Source organism: Rhinopithecus roxellana, chromosome 1, assembly GCF_007565055.1.
Source record: "Rhinopithecus roxellana isolate Shanxi Qingling chromosome 1, ASM756505v1, whole genome shotgun sequence".
NCBI classification, from domain to species: Eukaryota; Metazoa; Chordata; class Mammalia; order Primates; family Cercopithecidae; genus Rhinopithecus; species Rhinopithecus roxellana.
In genome coordinates, this window is record NC_044549.1 from 167,652,010 (window position 1) to 167,667,987 (window position 15,978).

At 35.3% G+C, this 15,978-nt stretch overlaps 1 protein-coding gene across 2 annotated transcripts in view; it reads left to right on the forward strand.

Moving 5' to 3' along the window:
* The window catches only part of TOP2B (DNA topoisomerase II beta), a 67,710-nt gene that overhangs the window by 38,804 nt on the left and 12,928 nt on the right, over positions 1-15,978 (forward strand). For both annotated transcript variants that reach the window (XM_010358002.2, XM_010358003.2), the window contains exons 19-28: positions 1,371-1,492; positions 1,732-1,880; positions 2,739-2,970; positions 5,693-5,827; positions 6,424-6,624; positions 7,600-7,795; positions 7,939-8,030; positions 10,826-10,981; positions 11,124-11,207; positions 14,042-14,236. In XM_010358002.2, coding sequence (XP_010356304.1) covers positions 1,371-1,492; positions 1,732-1,880; positions 2,739-2,970; positions 5,693-5,827; positions 6,424-6,624; positions 7,600-7,795; positions 7,939-8,030; positions 10,826-10,981; positions 11,124-11,207; positions 14,042-14,236 — 1,562 coding nt within the window. The remainder of the gene's footprint in view (positions 1-1,370; positions 1,493-1,731; positions 1,881-2,738; positions 2,971-5,692; positions 5,828-6,423; positions 6,625-7,599; positions 7,796-7,938; positions 8,031-10,825; positions 10,982-11,123; positions 11,208-14,041; positions 14,237-15,978) is intronic.

Genomic DNA, 15,978 nt, shown 5'->3' on the forward strand with positions numbered 1-15,978 from the left:
AAATTTTAAAAAACTTTTATTCCGCATTACCCAAAGCCTAGTGCTTTAACTTAACTTGAAAAAAATTTAGGAACTATTTCTAACTTGAAAAAAATTTAGAAACTATTTCTCGTTAGTTGAAGCAGATTTTGATCTTCTATCTAGAACTTTTTTTTTTCTCATAACCTTTACTGTTTGTTCATCTTTGTATTGCTTGGCTTTTCTGGTAATAGATGATTCTACCTATCCCTCAAGTTCTAGCCACAAATTGCCTTTCTTCTATGAAGCCTTCCCTAGCAATTCTACTCCAAATTGGTCTTAGATACCTTAACTTCTATGCCAATTATTATGTACCTCTTATTTTATGTTTGTTCCTTTTGCCTCTAGAATTAGATTACAAAATTCTTAAGGAAGTTACCATATTTTATCATCCTCATGTTTTATCATACTCTGGGTCCAGTATGATTACAACGATGGCATATACTGAAAAGATTGTTACTGTGCTCATTGGCCTAGAGCAGGGGTGTCTAATCTTTTGGCTTCCCTGGACCACATTGGAAGAGGAAGAATTGTCTTGGGCCACATGTAAAATACACTAATCCTAACGATAGCTGATGAGCTTAAAACAAAAACAAAAACAAAAAATCGCAAACAAACAAACAAAAAAACTCATGATGTTTTAAGAAAATTGATAAATTTGTGTTGGGCCACATGCAGCGCATGGGCCACGGGTTGGACAAACTTGGCCTAGAGCAAGAAGAATGATAAGAAAGCAGAGTGATTTGCCCACATTGTTTCATGCAATCCTTATGATAACTATATTAGGAAAGTAATTATTTCTATTACTTGGATAAGGACACAGACTTACTAGTTATTTGCTTAGTCACATGGTAAATGACCAAGTTGAGAAGAATATACAGATTAGTGAGATTCTAAAGCATTTATTCTTCACTACCACAATAAACCTCTTTTTATAAGGGTTTTCCTGAGTGGGATATTTAGAATAGATTTCAGGATCCTTGATGGCATGCTGGCAGTTTAGTTAGCTACAAATGGCATTTTGGTTGTATGAGTGTTTGGAAACTACTGTTAAAAGAGTTTGGTGCCACTGGGTGATTCTTTAAGGCCAGAATGTTGTCTTTCAGTTAGCAGTTCACTTTTGGAATATATGGAGATGGCATAAAAACATCTTAGTGTATGCCTGCAGATAGCTTTCTGGGAAACAAAACAAAACAAAACAAATGTGCTAGTATGCACTCACTTTGGTACAGAATCTCAGGTAACAATTTTACTGGTATTCTTGAAAAGCAAATTGTGTCTTTGCTTTAGTTCCCTGAATTGTTACAACTGTATCTTGAAGTAACATTTTAAAAGAGCTCTTTTAAAAATAGGCTTTAAACCTGGCCAGCGGAAAGTTTTATTTACCTGTTTCAAGAGGAATGATAAACGTGAAGTAAAAGTTGCCCAGTTGGCTGGATCTGTTGCTGAGATGTCGGCTTATCATCATGGAGAAGTAAGCATTAAGATTGGAATCCGTTGAGAACTGTAATTATTGTCTTGAAGAATGATAATTACACATAGTATTTTTCCTTTAGTAAAGTCTTCAGAAATGTAACAGAATTAAGAACAGAATATACAGATTAGTGAGATTCTAAAGCTTTTATTCTTCACTTGGATTTTAATACAAGTTGGGGAATAATTATAGAAAATTTAGAACATTAATGTTATGTTCTGCCGCCTTCTGTTGTATAGCAAGCATTGATGATGACTATTGTGAATTTGGCTCAGAACTTTGTGGGAAGTAACAACATTAACTTGCTTCAGCCTATTGGTCAGTTTGGAACTCGGCTTCATGGTGGCAAAGATGCTGCAAGCCCTCGTTATATTTTCACAATGTTAAGGTAAATATTTACTGATACAATGGTATAAAGTTTGATTTGATTTGGAACCAATTGACTAAATGTGTGATGGAATTATAGCTGTGGAGAGATGCGATTGTCTGGTTATTCTACTTAGAAGGTGAATGTTCCAAATTATTTGACCACAAATAGAATGAAGTCAATTGACCTTAATTTTTATGAATTGATTGGTGAAATCAGTCCTAATGAATGCAGGATGTTTTTCTCACCAACTTTACTCTTTAGGCTGAAGATGGGTTATATGCTTTATTCCGAGTAATAGGAAATTATTAAAAAGTTATCAATATTAAAGAAGTCAGGTAAGTAAGTACCTAAGTAAAATAGGACTATTTTATTCTGGGCTTGTAACTGAGAGAAAGATGCATTTGATAATACAGTTAGGCAGATTTTATTGTTAAGCAAACGTAATCAACATTACTAAAAATGCATTCTCTTTAAAAGATTTATTTTTAGGCCGGGCGCGGTGGCTCAAGCCTGTAATCCCAGCACTTTGGGAGGCCGAGATGGGCAGATCGTGAGGTCAGGAGATCGAGACCATCCTGGCTAACATGGTGAAACCCCGTCGCTACTAAAAAAATACAAAAAACTAGCCGGGCGAGGTGGCGGGCGCCTGTAGTCCTAGCTACTCTGGAGGCTGAGGCAGGAGAATGGCGTAAACCCGGGAGGCGGAGCTTGCAGTGAGCTGAGATCCGGCCACTGCACTCCAGCCTGGGCGACAGAGCCAGACTCCGTCTCAAAAAAAAAAAAATTTATTTTTGCAGTGTGAAGTTTTAAATTATGTATAAAGTTTCTTTTGCAAAGCCATAACATTTTTTCATTTGCTTCTTTCTTTTTCATTAGCTCTTTAGCAAGGCTACTTTTTCCTGCCGTGGATGACAACCTGCTTAAGTTCCTTTATGATGATAATCAACGTGTAGAGCCTGAGTGGTATATTCCCATAATTCCCATGGTTTTAATAAATGGTGCTGAGGGCATTGGTACTGGATGGGCTTGTAAACTACCCAACTATGATGCTAGGGAAATTGTGAACAATGTCAGACGAATGCTAGATGGCTTGGATCCTCATCCCATGGTAATTATTTTGAACTTATTGTTTATTTAACAAATGACAATGGGTAAGCTACAAAGTTCAGTCATTTTAGAAAAGTAATGGAGCATTTTTATTTTAGAACATATTGTAGACCATAAAGACCTAATTAGGGTATAATTTGATATGTGCCTACAGTAAAAGGTATAAACTTTGGAATGAGTTCTGCAGGTAAGTTTCATGGGGAGAAACTGTTTATTTAAATTTAGAAACACTTCATATTCCAGGTTTTCAAACCTCTAAACCATATATTAATAGAAAACAATCCTTTTCTGATAAAATTATATGTAACTTTGTTTCTGTTCTCAAACTACCACCTCTTGTTAGTTTGTAAGGATGCTTAAAAACACATTGTATTCATTAGCCTACCATTTGTAAAAAGACAAAAACTACATTGTATATATTTTAAATATATCCCCAAGGCCGGTGCGTGGTTACTCACACCTTTAATCCTGGCACTTTGGGAGGCCTAGGCCCAGACGTGTGGATCACCAGGAGTTCCAGACCAGACTGACCAGCATTGGGAAACCTTATCTCTACTAAAAATACAAAAAAAAATTAAATGTTGCTTGGGCACGGTGTCTCACGCCTGTGATCCCAGCACTTTGGGCGGCCGAGGTGGGTGTATCATCTGAGGTCAGGAGTTCTAGGCCAGCCTGCCCAAACTAGGGAGAACCCTGTCTTTACTAAAAATACAAAAATTAGCCGAGCGTGCTGGTGGGTGCCTGTCATCCCAGCTACTTGGGAGGCTGAGGCAGGAGAATCAGTTGAACCTGAGAGGTGGAGGTTGCAGTGAGCCAAGATTGTACCACTGTACTCCAGCCTGCGCAACAGAATGAAACTCCGTCTCAAAAAAAAAAAAAAAAAAAAAAAACACCATTTTTTTTAATGTTTATTCTTTTCTTGTATCATTTACTCTGCTCAGACCTCCAAGAAAAATGTCCTCAAAAAATATCCTTCCTTTCTCCCCATGATTTAAAATTACCTGGAGAAAAGTGTGTTTGTATTACCAAAATGATAATGCTTATTGTAGAAAATACAGATAAGGAAAGAGGAAAAAATCCATAATCCCACAATATAGAGACAATATTTTGATGTATGTTTCCAAGTTTTATTTCATTTTTGTGTTTTAAAATGAAAGTTATTCTTTAGCAATAAGACATACATTCTGCTTTTTCTCTTAAATACTTTTAAAGTACTTTAAAATATTTCTAACATAAGCATCAAATTTTTAATGATAGTGTGTTACTGAAATGGTTTTGAATTTTTTAATGGATTTTAGATTGTTAAGATAGTGTATTTGATCAATACATGCTTCTTATGTGCCTACTATGTGTATGAAACTGTGTAAGTGGTGAGATAAAGAGCTATGGTTTTTGTCTTCGGAAAGTTAGACAGTTGTCAAGACAAGACATTGAAGCATCAAGGCCTGAAATTTAACAGTGACCAACAATACTGATAGTTGCTTAGTATGCCAGAAGAAAGGTCCTATGCTATGTGCTCAGTTTCTTTCTTTCTTTTTTTTTTTTTTTTTGAGACAGAGTATCACTCTTGTCACCCAGGCTGGAGTACAGTGGTGTGATCTTGGGTCACTGCAATCTCCGCCTCCCAGGTTCAAGCGATTCTGCTGCCTCAGCCTCCTGAGTAGATGGGGCCACAGGTGTGTGCCAACATGTCTGGCTAATTTTTGTATTTTTAGTAGAGACGGGGTTTCACTGTGTTGGCCAGGCTGGTCTCGAATTCCTGGCCTTGGGTGATCCGCCTGCTTTGGCTTCCCAGAGTGCTGGGATTACAGGCGTGAGCCACTGTGCCCTTCCTATATATTCAATTTCTTAATGATAATAATGAGTAAGAATTTTAGAATAGGCCAGGCGCAGTGACTCATGTCTATAATCCCAGCACTTTGGGAGGCTGAGCTGGGCAGATCACTAGCTCAGGAGTTCAAGACCAGCCTGGGCAACATGGCAAAACCCTGTCTCTACAAAAATACAAAAATTAGCTGGACATGGTGGCATGCACCTGTAACCCCAGCTACTTGGGAGGCTGAGGTGGGAGGATTGCTTGAGCCCAGGTTGTTGAGGCTGCAGTGAGCCAATATCGCGCCACTGCACTCCAGCCTGGGTGGTAAAGTAGGGACCCTGTCTCAAAACAAACAAACAAAAACTTAGAAGAGGGAGAGATGACTTGTAATTCAGTTGGGAAGGATGAATAAGATTTATGTAGATGAATGATGAATGGGGTTGGGCCTGAATATGTGTCAGGACTTGTGGGTAGAGTGAAAGTGAGAATATTCAAAATAATCAAACAAAATGTGGGAAAAGAGTAGTGGTTTTGTAAGACAAGTCATTAGAGAAAAAATTGAAAGCCAGATTGGGTTTCAGACTATGGAATGCTTTCAGTGTGAGGCCCAAGGAGTTTGAATTTAAAGGATATTGATCTAGGGGAGAAGTAGGTGTAGGGGAAGTAGGCTGAAATAAAGTACTGTTCCAGGAAGACTAGGAAAGATGATACTAACATTTTGAGATTGGAGGATGTTCAGGTTTTATTAACAGAAGCTATGAGTTCAAGATCAATTGATAAGTTGGAAAGGGACATTTGAGGATGAGAAATTCTGTTTGAGGTACATTAATCTGTCAATGTTAGACCATAGACTCATGGTACTAGTACTCAAGAGAGAAGTCAATGCTATTTACATTTTTCTCTACAGCTTCCAAACTACAAAAACTTTAAAGGGACGATTCAAGAACTTGGTCAAAACCAGTATGCAGTCAGTGGTGAAATATTTGTAGTGGACAGAAACACAGTAGAAATTACAGAGCTTCCAGTTAGAACTTGGACACAGGTTAGTGTAAATATGTGATCTGCCTGTGGGAAGGGCAGTGTATGAAGCAATTTTTTCTGGTAAGGATGATTCCACCATTGTTTGTCCTAAGCATGCGTAGTGTTAAAAAAATTCCTGTAGCTGCTTTTACCCTTCAGTTGAATTTGTGCTTTGAATATTTAAATAGTATTTATATCTAAGTAGTATAGTATGACTTATGTTAGGTAAGGCTTTTATAGACTATTATCTTTGTATTTATCTTAGAATGAAAGGAGTAGAATATGACATAGTGTTTTTAATTCTTATAAATGTGGTCAGTAAATTAATGTCAGTATCAGCTTTACAAATCTAAAAGCTAGTTGATGTCATCCTTTTCATACTCAGCCTTTATCTTGCCCTTTAGAGTATGAGTGGGTCAGCACCATTACTTCTTACGTCTTTTCCTCCCACCAAGATCCCCATATATTGCCTTCTATACTGATTGGATAGGAGATGATAAAGGTTTCCTTTTTAATTCCCCATGAGAGTTGACCATTTTCACAAGACTGTATGACTTGTAGTATGAGAACATGAGAGTGTGTCATGAAAAGAATCACTTATTTTTAAATCTTTTATAGGTATATAAAGAACAGGTTTTAGAACCTATGCTAAATGGAACAGATAAAACACCAGCATTAATTTCTGATTATAAAGAATATCATACTGACACAACTGTGAAATTTGTGGTGAAAATGACTGAAGAGAAACTAGCACAAGCAGAAGCTGCTGGACTGCATAAAGTTTTTAAACTTCAAACTACTCTTACTTGTAATTCTATGGTAATTTATTAGATTTACTATTAATTTAATCTTTCTTGCATGTTGTAAGTCAGATTATTATAATTGGTTTCATAATGGGAGTGGCTATAGTAAGCCTGAAGGCATTTTTTGCCGAAGATTCTAGAACCACGTTCCTTTCTTCTAGTGTTGTCCACTACCCTTACTCTCAACTCTGTGTTTATGCATCTGGACTTGAACACACAGGATACACACACCTTCACACACATTGACTAAAAGTTATGAGAGTGGTTATTGGAGGGCCTTTGTGTACTTTATGCCCATCTCTATTAGCATTTTAACTGTAGAGTACTCATAACTCTAATCTGCTTTATTAAACTTGCACATTTATCTTTGTACAACTGGGGAGGAAGGTAGAAACTTTAAGTGTGTGATTCTTCAAGTTCCATTCCAAATTAGCTTTTACATTTAAAAAAGTAAAAAAAGTTCAGCAATGGTACAGTGGCTGAGAAAAAGTGCCATAGTCTGCTGAGAAAGGCTGATGGAAGAAAGAAAAAGGATAGGGAGTTTGGGTGACTGGATTACAGCAGATATAAAAGAGAGAGAGAAAGGGGACAAATGCATATACACAGAATATATGGGGGAGGAAAAACTTTAACATTTTTAAGCTTAGCAATAGAATAGGTATGTTTTCAGTTTGGGGAAAAATCATTTTTTAGGTGGTTTTATGGCTACTTTAAGAGCCCTTTTTTTAAGGCCTATTTTTGTCTTTCAAAATTATTCCTATTTTAAATACTTTTGTCGTCGTGAGAATTGATCAGCTTGCAGTCACCAAAGGAATATTTACAGAAATGTGCTGAATAGTTTTAGTTCTGTTTAATGGTTTTTAGGGGTAGTCTGTGTTCATATACATGTATTATGGTTATATATTATGGTTATTTTAAATACTGTAGATGTTATGTAAGTTAAAATATCAGTACAGATCTATATGATCTGCAAAATATGTGTTTCGCTTAGGTACTCTTTGATCATATGGGATGTCTGAAGAAATACGAAACTGTGCAAGACATTCTGAAAGAATTCTTTGATTTACGATTAAGTTATTATGGTTTACGTAAGGAGTGGCTTGTGGGAATGCTGGGAGCAGAATCTACAAAGCTTAACAATCAAGCCCGTTTCATTTTAGAGAAGATACAAGGGAAAATTACTATAGGTAAGATACAACCTTTAAAAATTTGAACATTAGTTAAAATGGAAAAAAACTTTATTAATAGAAGACATTTTTATCAGTAGAATATAAGCAAATACAAATTGAATCTCTTATCTTGATCCTAACTTTATTTTTCCCTCACATAGAGAATAGGTCAAAGAAAGATTTGATTCAAATGTTAGTCCAGAGAGGTTATGAATCTGACCCAGTGAAAGCCTGGAAAGAAGCACAAGAAAAGGTAATCATTTGCAGAAAAAGACATTCAGAGAAGCTTTTAAAAGCAACTTCCAAAACAAACAAAAATTCAACCCCTAAATTTTAAATTTAGTACTACTAAAGGTGCTGAGTTGTCTGTTTAGAGACTGAAGTCTTCTGTTTATCCACAGAACAGATACAGTACAGGAATTTATAGTACACACCCACCACAAAGCACTTGGCCAGTGTGACTCAACCAGAGCCTGGAGAAATGACTCCAGGTGTGAGAAGGTAGCTCAGTCTCCTTGACCTTTTTTCCTGAGTCTGCCAGTAAAGGTGTTATAGTGGTGGTTTTTATGAGGTATATGTATATTATCTGGGAATCAGACTGGTCGCACCCAGAATCAGCTTCACAGTATGGCATCCAGTCACCACTCACTTGATCTGGTTTGGTTAATACTGGGAAGACAAGAGACAAAATGTTAATTATTATAGACAGTATTTATCAAACACCAAGCTCTGCTTCATTCTTAGATTTTTGGCCAGATATTTAAACCCTGGAACTTCAGATTAAATGTCTGATGTTTTATTAAGCAAGTTGGCCATTGCAGATCACAAAATAGTAATAATAGTTAAATGAATGGAATGTTGAAACTTTGAGATTCCCCTCAATTAGCTTTTTGATGTTTTGTATGACTAAAAGAAAAATGTAAACAACAGTACAACGTTGTGATTGAGAACAGAAATTTCTTACAGAAGAGGAAGAAAAGTTGAATGATTAATTTTTTTGGATATTGGATTATTTGTGCTTATATGATTCTGATAACATCTTTAAAAAATAATTATGTGACATAACTTGAACATTTAAACTTCCCTGTACTTGAATTCTCAATCATAATGTTTTTATGTTTCATCAGACTACATTGAAATACTGCTTTTGTTTACATTTTTCAGTTTGAAGTCAATAAAAACCATGTATTAAAGTGAGTAAAATTAGAGTAAGTTATATAGAATAGCAATTACATAGTAAGATAATAGGCTTATTCATTATTTGAAGAAAATTTGGTAGGACAAGATGGGCGCATTCAGAATTAAGATGATTGAAGCCCTTTGTTTTCCTCTTAGTGTGTTTTATTGTATTGTTAAACCCCAAATTACGGTTTCTACAACACTTGCCCTTCTGTATCACTGTTGCTTTAAGCTATACTTTTTTTTAAAAAAAAGTAACTAGTAAGCTGATGAATTTTTAATGCTTAGTCTTAAAAGCTAAAGATTTCTACAGTTTCAGAATGTCCCTCTGGTGGAAGTAGAATTTATGGGTAAAGCCTAGCTTGATTTCAGTTATTGCGTTACCACCATCAGAATTTTTTCAGCATCTTGACCATGTGTACATTTTGGGGAGTTCAGGTAACAAAAGGAACTGCTCTTACAAGAGTGTCCTATTATACAGAGTTGGAGAAGAGAGAATTATAAAGTAGTTAATTAGAAGATTAAAGTTTTTTATAAAGCATAATGGAATTTTGTCATTAGAACTTGCAGTTTATTTTTTTTTTTAATTTCTGGAAGTGTCCTTAGTCATATTTCTGTTATCAGTGATAGATACACATATTCATAGAACACTTATTAATAATACTTTGGGTGCAGTCAAAACCTAGATCAAATAGACTTCCAAAATGTGGGTCTAAACAGGATTTTGTTGCATCCTAGTAATATTTTTATAGTTGTCTAGCAACCTGAATACTCCATAGAGACGAGCTGTTTCATGAAGAATTTTTCAAAAGTGTAGAATTATTTGTTGTCAGTTATCTAGGTACTTACTAATCATCTATCAACTCAACAACAGCCTTCCTTATTTGGCTAATGTGGCTTAATCAAATTTATAGTTTTTGTTTATATAATGAAGCATCTTGCTTTGCAATTTTAATTTTTATCTTATTTCTGAAGTACATATAAACTGTACTTTGTGTATACACATTGTTTTGCTTATAAATTTTAATTATAAAGGTTTTTTTTTTTTTCCTTTTTTGGTTACCAAAAGTGAACTTTTTGCTTCATGGAGTGTCATGGTTAACTCAGTCATCTTAAACAACTTAGATAAAATTTTGTTTAATGGCAGTTGTTATTTTAAAAAATTTAAAGGTGATATCACCTAAAATAACTTTTATTGAATTCATTGTATTTTGAAATTTAGTATTAGCACAAGATAATTTTTTTGTTGCAGCTGTTTCTGTAGACAAGGGCCTGATGAATAAAATTTCAGCAAAACCCTGACAAAATTCTTACTCTAACTCACCAACTCAAATTCTTAAGTGGACTTTCTCTGAGTCCAGACATGAATATTCTGGCTTTAGAGAATTTTTATTAAGAATTCGCCCTCAGCGAGTGAATGTACCTTAACATATTTATTAATAACTGTAAAATAATTTTCACAACTGGTATTTATTTTGTATTTCAGATTGTTCATTCACTCACCAGTATAAAAATCTGACAAGATGCAATGATAAAACATTAATTCTACTCTATTGACTTTAAAATGTGGTATCCTCTCATTTTGTTACTTAGTACCTGAGGAAATCAGTTAATTTTTCATCAGATTCCTGAATAAATAGGGATAGCGTTTACCATTCCTTCTGAAGATCTTATTGTGCGTCTTTAGAAAATTTTAAACTTTTTATAAGGAAATATATTTTTATAGGTAATCTAAAATAACCCCACCATCCTGAAGATGTAGCATTTATAGTGTAGCACTTGTAGAATTTTAAACTAATTATTCAATAAAATTCAACATTAATTTGATACTATACAAGACTTTAATATACAGTTTGTTATTTTTTACAGGCCGCAGAAGAGGATGAAACACAAAACCAGCATGATGATAGTTCCTCCGATTCAGGAACTCCTTCAGGCCCAGATTTTAATTATATTTTAAATATGTCTCTGTGGTCTCTTACTAAAGAAAAAGTTGAAGAACTGATTAAACAGAGAGATGCAAAAGTATGAACTTTTGTGGGTTAAATAGTTTGAAACTATTTCAGTGTTATCTGTATCTTTTTCTTTTTCCAAAAAAAAGTATTTTGATTTATCCTTCATACGTTTTAAAACTATTCAATGTTTAAACTGTACTTTTTTATTATAGGGGCGAGAGGTCAATGATCTTAAAAGAAAATCTCCTTCAGATCTTTGGAAAGAAGATTTAGCAGCGTTTGTTGAAGAACTGGATGTAGGTTAAGTCTCTCTTAAAATGTATTTGGAAAAGTAATGTTTATGAACAAGAATGAAATTCTTTTAAGTGATCTTAAAGTTTTCTTTAACTCTGTGAAGGTTAATGTGTTTATAAGTTGAGTTAGTATTAAGCTTCTGGTTATGTGAAGTTATAAAGAACTTCTTGTATGGAGGAATTTAAATGCTATGAAGTTGAAATTTAGAATAAATTAAATATACTTTGAATTAGTTAAAAATTGTTAACTCATTTTTAGATTAAAAATTGATTCAGTTTAATGTTTTCCTGGAAAGAGGTAAGGCTAATATGTGTGTATAATTGAATGTAAGTACTTTGGTTTTAGGAGTAGAGAATGATAGTCTCTTCAGATTTATAACAGATATTTCAATATTTGATTGTCGTAACATAGTTTTTTCCAAGTAGAATTGTAATTTAAAAAGTAAAAATGTAGAGATAAGATATAAAAAGTACACCTTTTCTAAAATTGCCCACTTAAAATATTAGAATTAAATTAATGGTAGCATTATGAACATGTGAAAATAGCAAAATGTAAAATACCATTTATTACTCACATTATTTTTTTTTTAAAGTTGCTTTGTTGATTTATTGTATACATGTTCTACTTTTACTTCGATGGTCTAAGTCAGAATTAGAGCTCATAAGAACAAGTGTGGTAAATTAGTTACCTAAAAGAATTTAGAATTTTTTAGTGCTATTTTTCTAGGCTCCCTCAACGATCTTTCAGGTGCTGCAATGTGAGTCTTCCTTGATTTGTGCTTTCCATATATTGTTCATTAATTAAATTTTTTTGCACATTTTTTCCTGCTGAGTTATAATTTATTTAAAAATTATTCATTAAAAATGAAGCCATCATATATTAAAAGAAAAATTATTCCTAATATTATTGATATCCTGATATTGCTTTACATTTGATCACTAATATAGTGAAACACAGGAAACTTTTGTGGTTATGCCTGTAAATTTCCTCACTATTGTAAAGTCGTCATTCAAAACAACCCTAGCAAAAAATACTGTTTCACGTTTAATTTATCATCTTATTTTATTATTTGACAATTAATGAAATAGGTCCAAACAACTTATTTCAATTCTGGATGTATTTGTTTTTAACATCTTAAAAGATTTAGACTTAAATTTCATGTCTCTCTGTATCATTTAAAGTCCAATGATAACAATAATTGAATATCTATCTATTGTACACTGGCACAGCCTTCTATGTAATGCTTAGAGTGACCCTCACCACAACCTCAAATGAATGAGATTATTATTAACCTGTTATACAGATAAGGATCCTGAAGCTTAGAGAGGTTAAGTCACTTTCTTAGGAATTACATCATTATAGAATTACTCATCTTCTCAGACACCCACTTTCCTCATCTATAAAATGGGGATCACAGGGTTTTTAAAATACCTAGCACATGGTGGATGCTCTATAAGTTATCTGGCTTTTTTGTTTTGTTTTGTTTTGTTTTGTTTGAGACAGGGTCTTGCTCTGTTGCCCAGGCTGGAGTGCAGTGGCACAATCATGGCTCGTTGCAGCCTCAACCATTCGGGCTCAAGCAGTCCTCCTACCTTAGCCTCCCGAGTAGCTGGAACATGTGTGCCACCACATCTGTCTAATTTTTGTATTCTGTGTAGAGACGAGGTTTTGTTATGTTGCCTAGGCTGGTCTCAAACTCCTGGGCTCAGGTGATCCACCCACCTCAGCCTCCCAAAGTGCTGGGATTACAGGTGTGAGCCACTGCACCTGACCTCTGTTATCTCCTGAGGATACATAACTAGTAAGTGGAAGTGCAGTTGAAATCCAGAACTATCTGATTTCAAAGCTTGGGTAATTTCTATTAAACTATTGTGCTACAAAGATCTTTTAAAAAATCTCTAAAGAAATGTCATTTTTTCCTTGTGCCTTTCAAAGCCTATTTTAAGGAATAATTCTGGTAAATGCAGAATCTAGGATATTAATCATGATTATACCGTCATTTATCATTACATAGACCTGCCTAAGTTCAGTCTAACTATATGGGCATTTTTAATTTCTCATACTTTCTGAGTTTACATTTAGGAGGTTTTTTTCATATTTTCTATTATGACTAAAGCAGTAGAAAAAAATAGCTTCATGCTTCTTAGCAGAACTGCCTTTGTATATGATTTGCTAGGATTTTGATGATACCAGGTTATCAGAGGTCTTGATTATTCTGTAATATATCACGGGGTCCAAGAATTGGCAGAGAGTTCTTAGGTTATTTAGTCACTATTGCCCGCTCTTATTACAAATGGGAAACTAGTTAGATGAATTGGGATTACAATCGAGGTCTTCTGATTTAGAATTATTTATTTATTTATTTATTTATTTATTTATTTATTTATTTATTTTTTTGAGACGGAGTCTCACTCTGTCACCCAGGCTGGGGTGCTGTGGCCAGATCTCAGCTCACTGCAAGCTCCGCCTCCCGGGTTTTACGCCATTCTCCTGCCTCAGCCTCCCGGGTAGCTGGGACTACAGGCGCCGCCACCTCGCCCGGCTAGTTTTTTGTATTTTTTAGTAGAGACGGGGTTTCACCGTGTTAGCCAGGATGGTCTCGATCTCCTGACCTCGTGATCCGCCCGTCTCGGCCTCCCAAAGTGCTGGGATTACAGGCTTGAGCCACCGCGCCCGGCCTATTTTTTTTATTATTTAATCTTGAACTAGATAAGTTAAAAGGAAAGCTTCATCTTTACTGAGTGAATAACATTTGTTTCAATATTTTATGAAGTAGTGATTATCTTTTCTAAGAAGTTGTTTATGTTTCTTCTGCTGCCTTATAATTATATTTTAGAAAGTGGAAGCTCAAGAACGAGAAGATATTCTGGCTGGAATGTCTGGAAAAGCAATTAAAGGTAAAGTTGGCAAACCTAAGGTGAAGAAACTCCAATTGGAAGAGACAATGCCCTCACCTTATGGCAGAAGAATAATTCCTGAAATTACAGCTATGAAGGCAGATGCCAGCAAAAAGTTGCTGAAGAAGAAGAAGGTATGACATACCTCTTGTCATTAATAGACTCATCTCTATAACGAAATACATATATAATTTTAAAAATTTTAATGTGTGTTTAAATCATGCTTTGTTTTATTCAAAATATATTTCAATGGTAGTAGGAAATCATTCTATGACAGCAGTTGATCTATAGAAGGAAAACATGTTGGTAAAGGATCACATATTGTAAAGAGCTATGTAATTCAGCTTTTAAAATGAGAAATAGAAACACTCCACTCAGCTGCCTTCTAAGTTAAAATCTTGGAAGCCGGCTGGGCACAGTGGCTCATGCCTGTCATCCCAGCACTTTGGGAGGCCGAGGCAGGTGGATCACAAGGTCAGGAGATCAAGACCATCCTGGCAAACACGGTGAAACCCCGTCTCTACTAAAAACTAGAAAAAATTAGCCAGGCGTGGTGGCGGGCGCCTGTATCCCAGCTACTTGGGAGGCTGAGACAGGAGAGTGGTGTGAACTTGGGAGGCAGAGCTTGTAGTCAGCTGAGATTGCACCACTGCACTCCAGCCTGGGTGACAGAGAGACTCCCATCTAAAAATAAATAAATAAATTAATTAATTAAAATAAAAATAAAAAACTTGGAAGCCAAAAAGAAAACAAAACAAAACCCAAAAACCCAACCATGAGTATATCAACTTTAAAGTATAAGCTTTAGTTCTGTATCATAATCCATTAAAGAAGACTTAGAGTGGGAAAGGGTCTGTGTGGCTTATGAAGTACTCTGTCATCTTTTACTATTTACTTGTTTTTGTCCTTAAACTACTAAGCACATCCTATGTCATTATCACTGATGAAAGCGCTATTGAGGATTAAAGAAAAAAATGACATTGACCTCACCTCAAGCAGGATGGACCAGAGTTAGCCAGAAGAAGAAAACATCAGAAAAATGTTCAGAGCTGAGGAAACAGGGTGCATGTTGGGCTTAGAGAGGCTAATGTTTTTGGACAGGTTGATTTTTAGAATTCAGGAAGTATACATTTAGATGTGTCCAATAAGTAGGTGGGAATATAGCCTCATTCTTACTAGAGCTTGGAAAATTAGCCTAAAGAGCTAGAGTTAGAGATTGGAGAGTTCTCTGTGCAGAGCTAATGTTTGAAGCGTAGGTGCATTTTGACACCAGAGTGGGCTCTCTCTTCTACTGTTGTGATAAACTCAGGTCTATACTACTTTCCTCTTACTTGGCTCCCCACCGCACACAGGTTCATTTACCTAGACACTCTTGCCTGTCTTCTTCAGAAAATGGCTTCTTTTCAGTTGGCGTTTGTCAGATTCATTTCTCAGCACTCTTCTCTCTACCTTAAATGGTCCCCTCAAGTAACCTCATCTATGCCTAGAGCTTATTCCATTCATACTGATGGCCCCTAAATCTTTGTTCCTAAGCTATAATGCTTTCAGGAGTGCCAAGCTCATAGCCGCTTGAATGCGTGAAGCCCATTAAACTCAGCATGTCTGAAACTGGGCTCATTATCCTGATTTAAAAATCTGTTCTTTGCCTTCTCCCAGTTAATGACACTATCAGCCATCACTGATAGAAGCCAAAAACCTGGGAGTTTTCTCATTTAATCAGTAACTAAATCCTATTGACTACCTACTAAGTAATTCCAAAATCCACCCCCTTATCTTGGTCCCCATTTGACATTGCCTTAGAATTCTGTGTTTCCTCTGAGATACTTTAAAGTGGTCCTCCTAACTCTCTCAGTTTCTAGTCATTTAATCATGATTT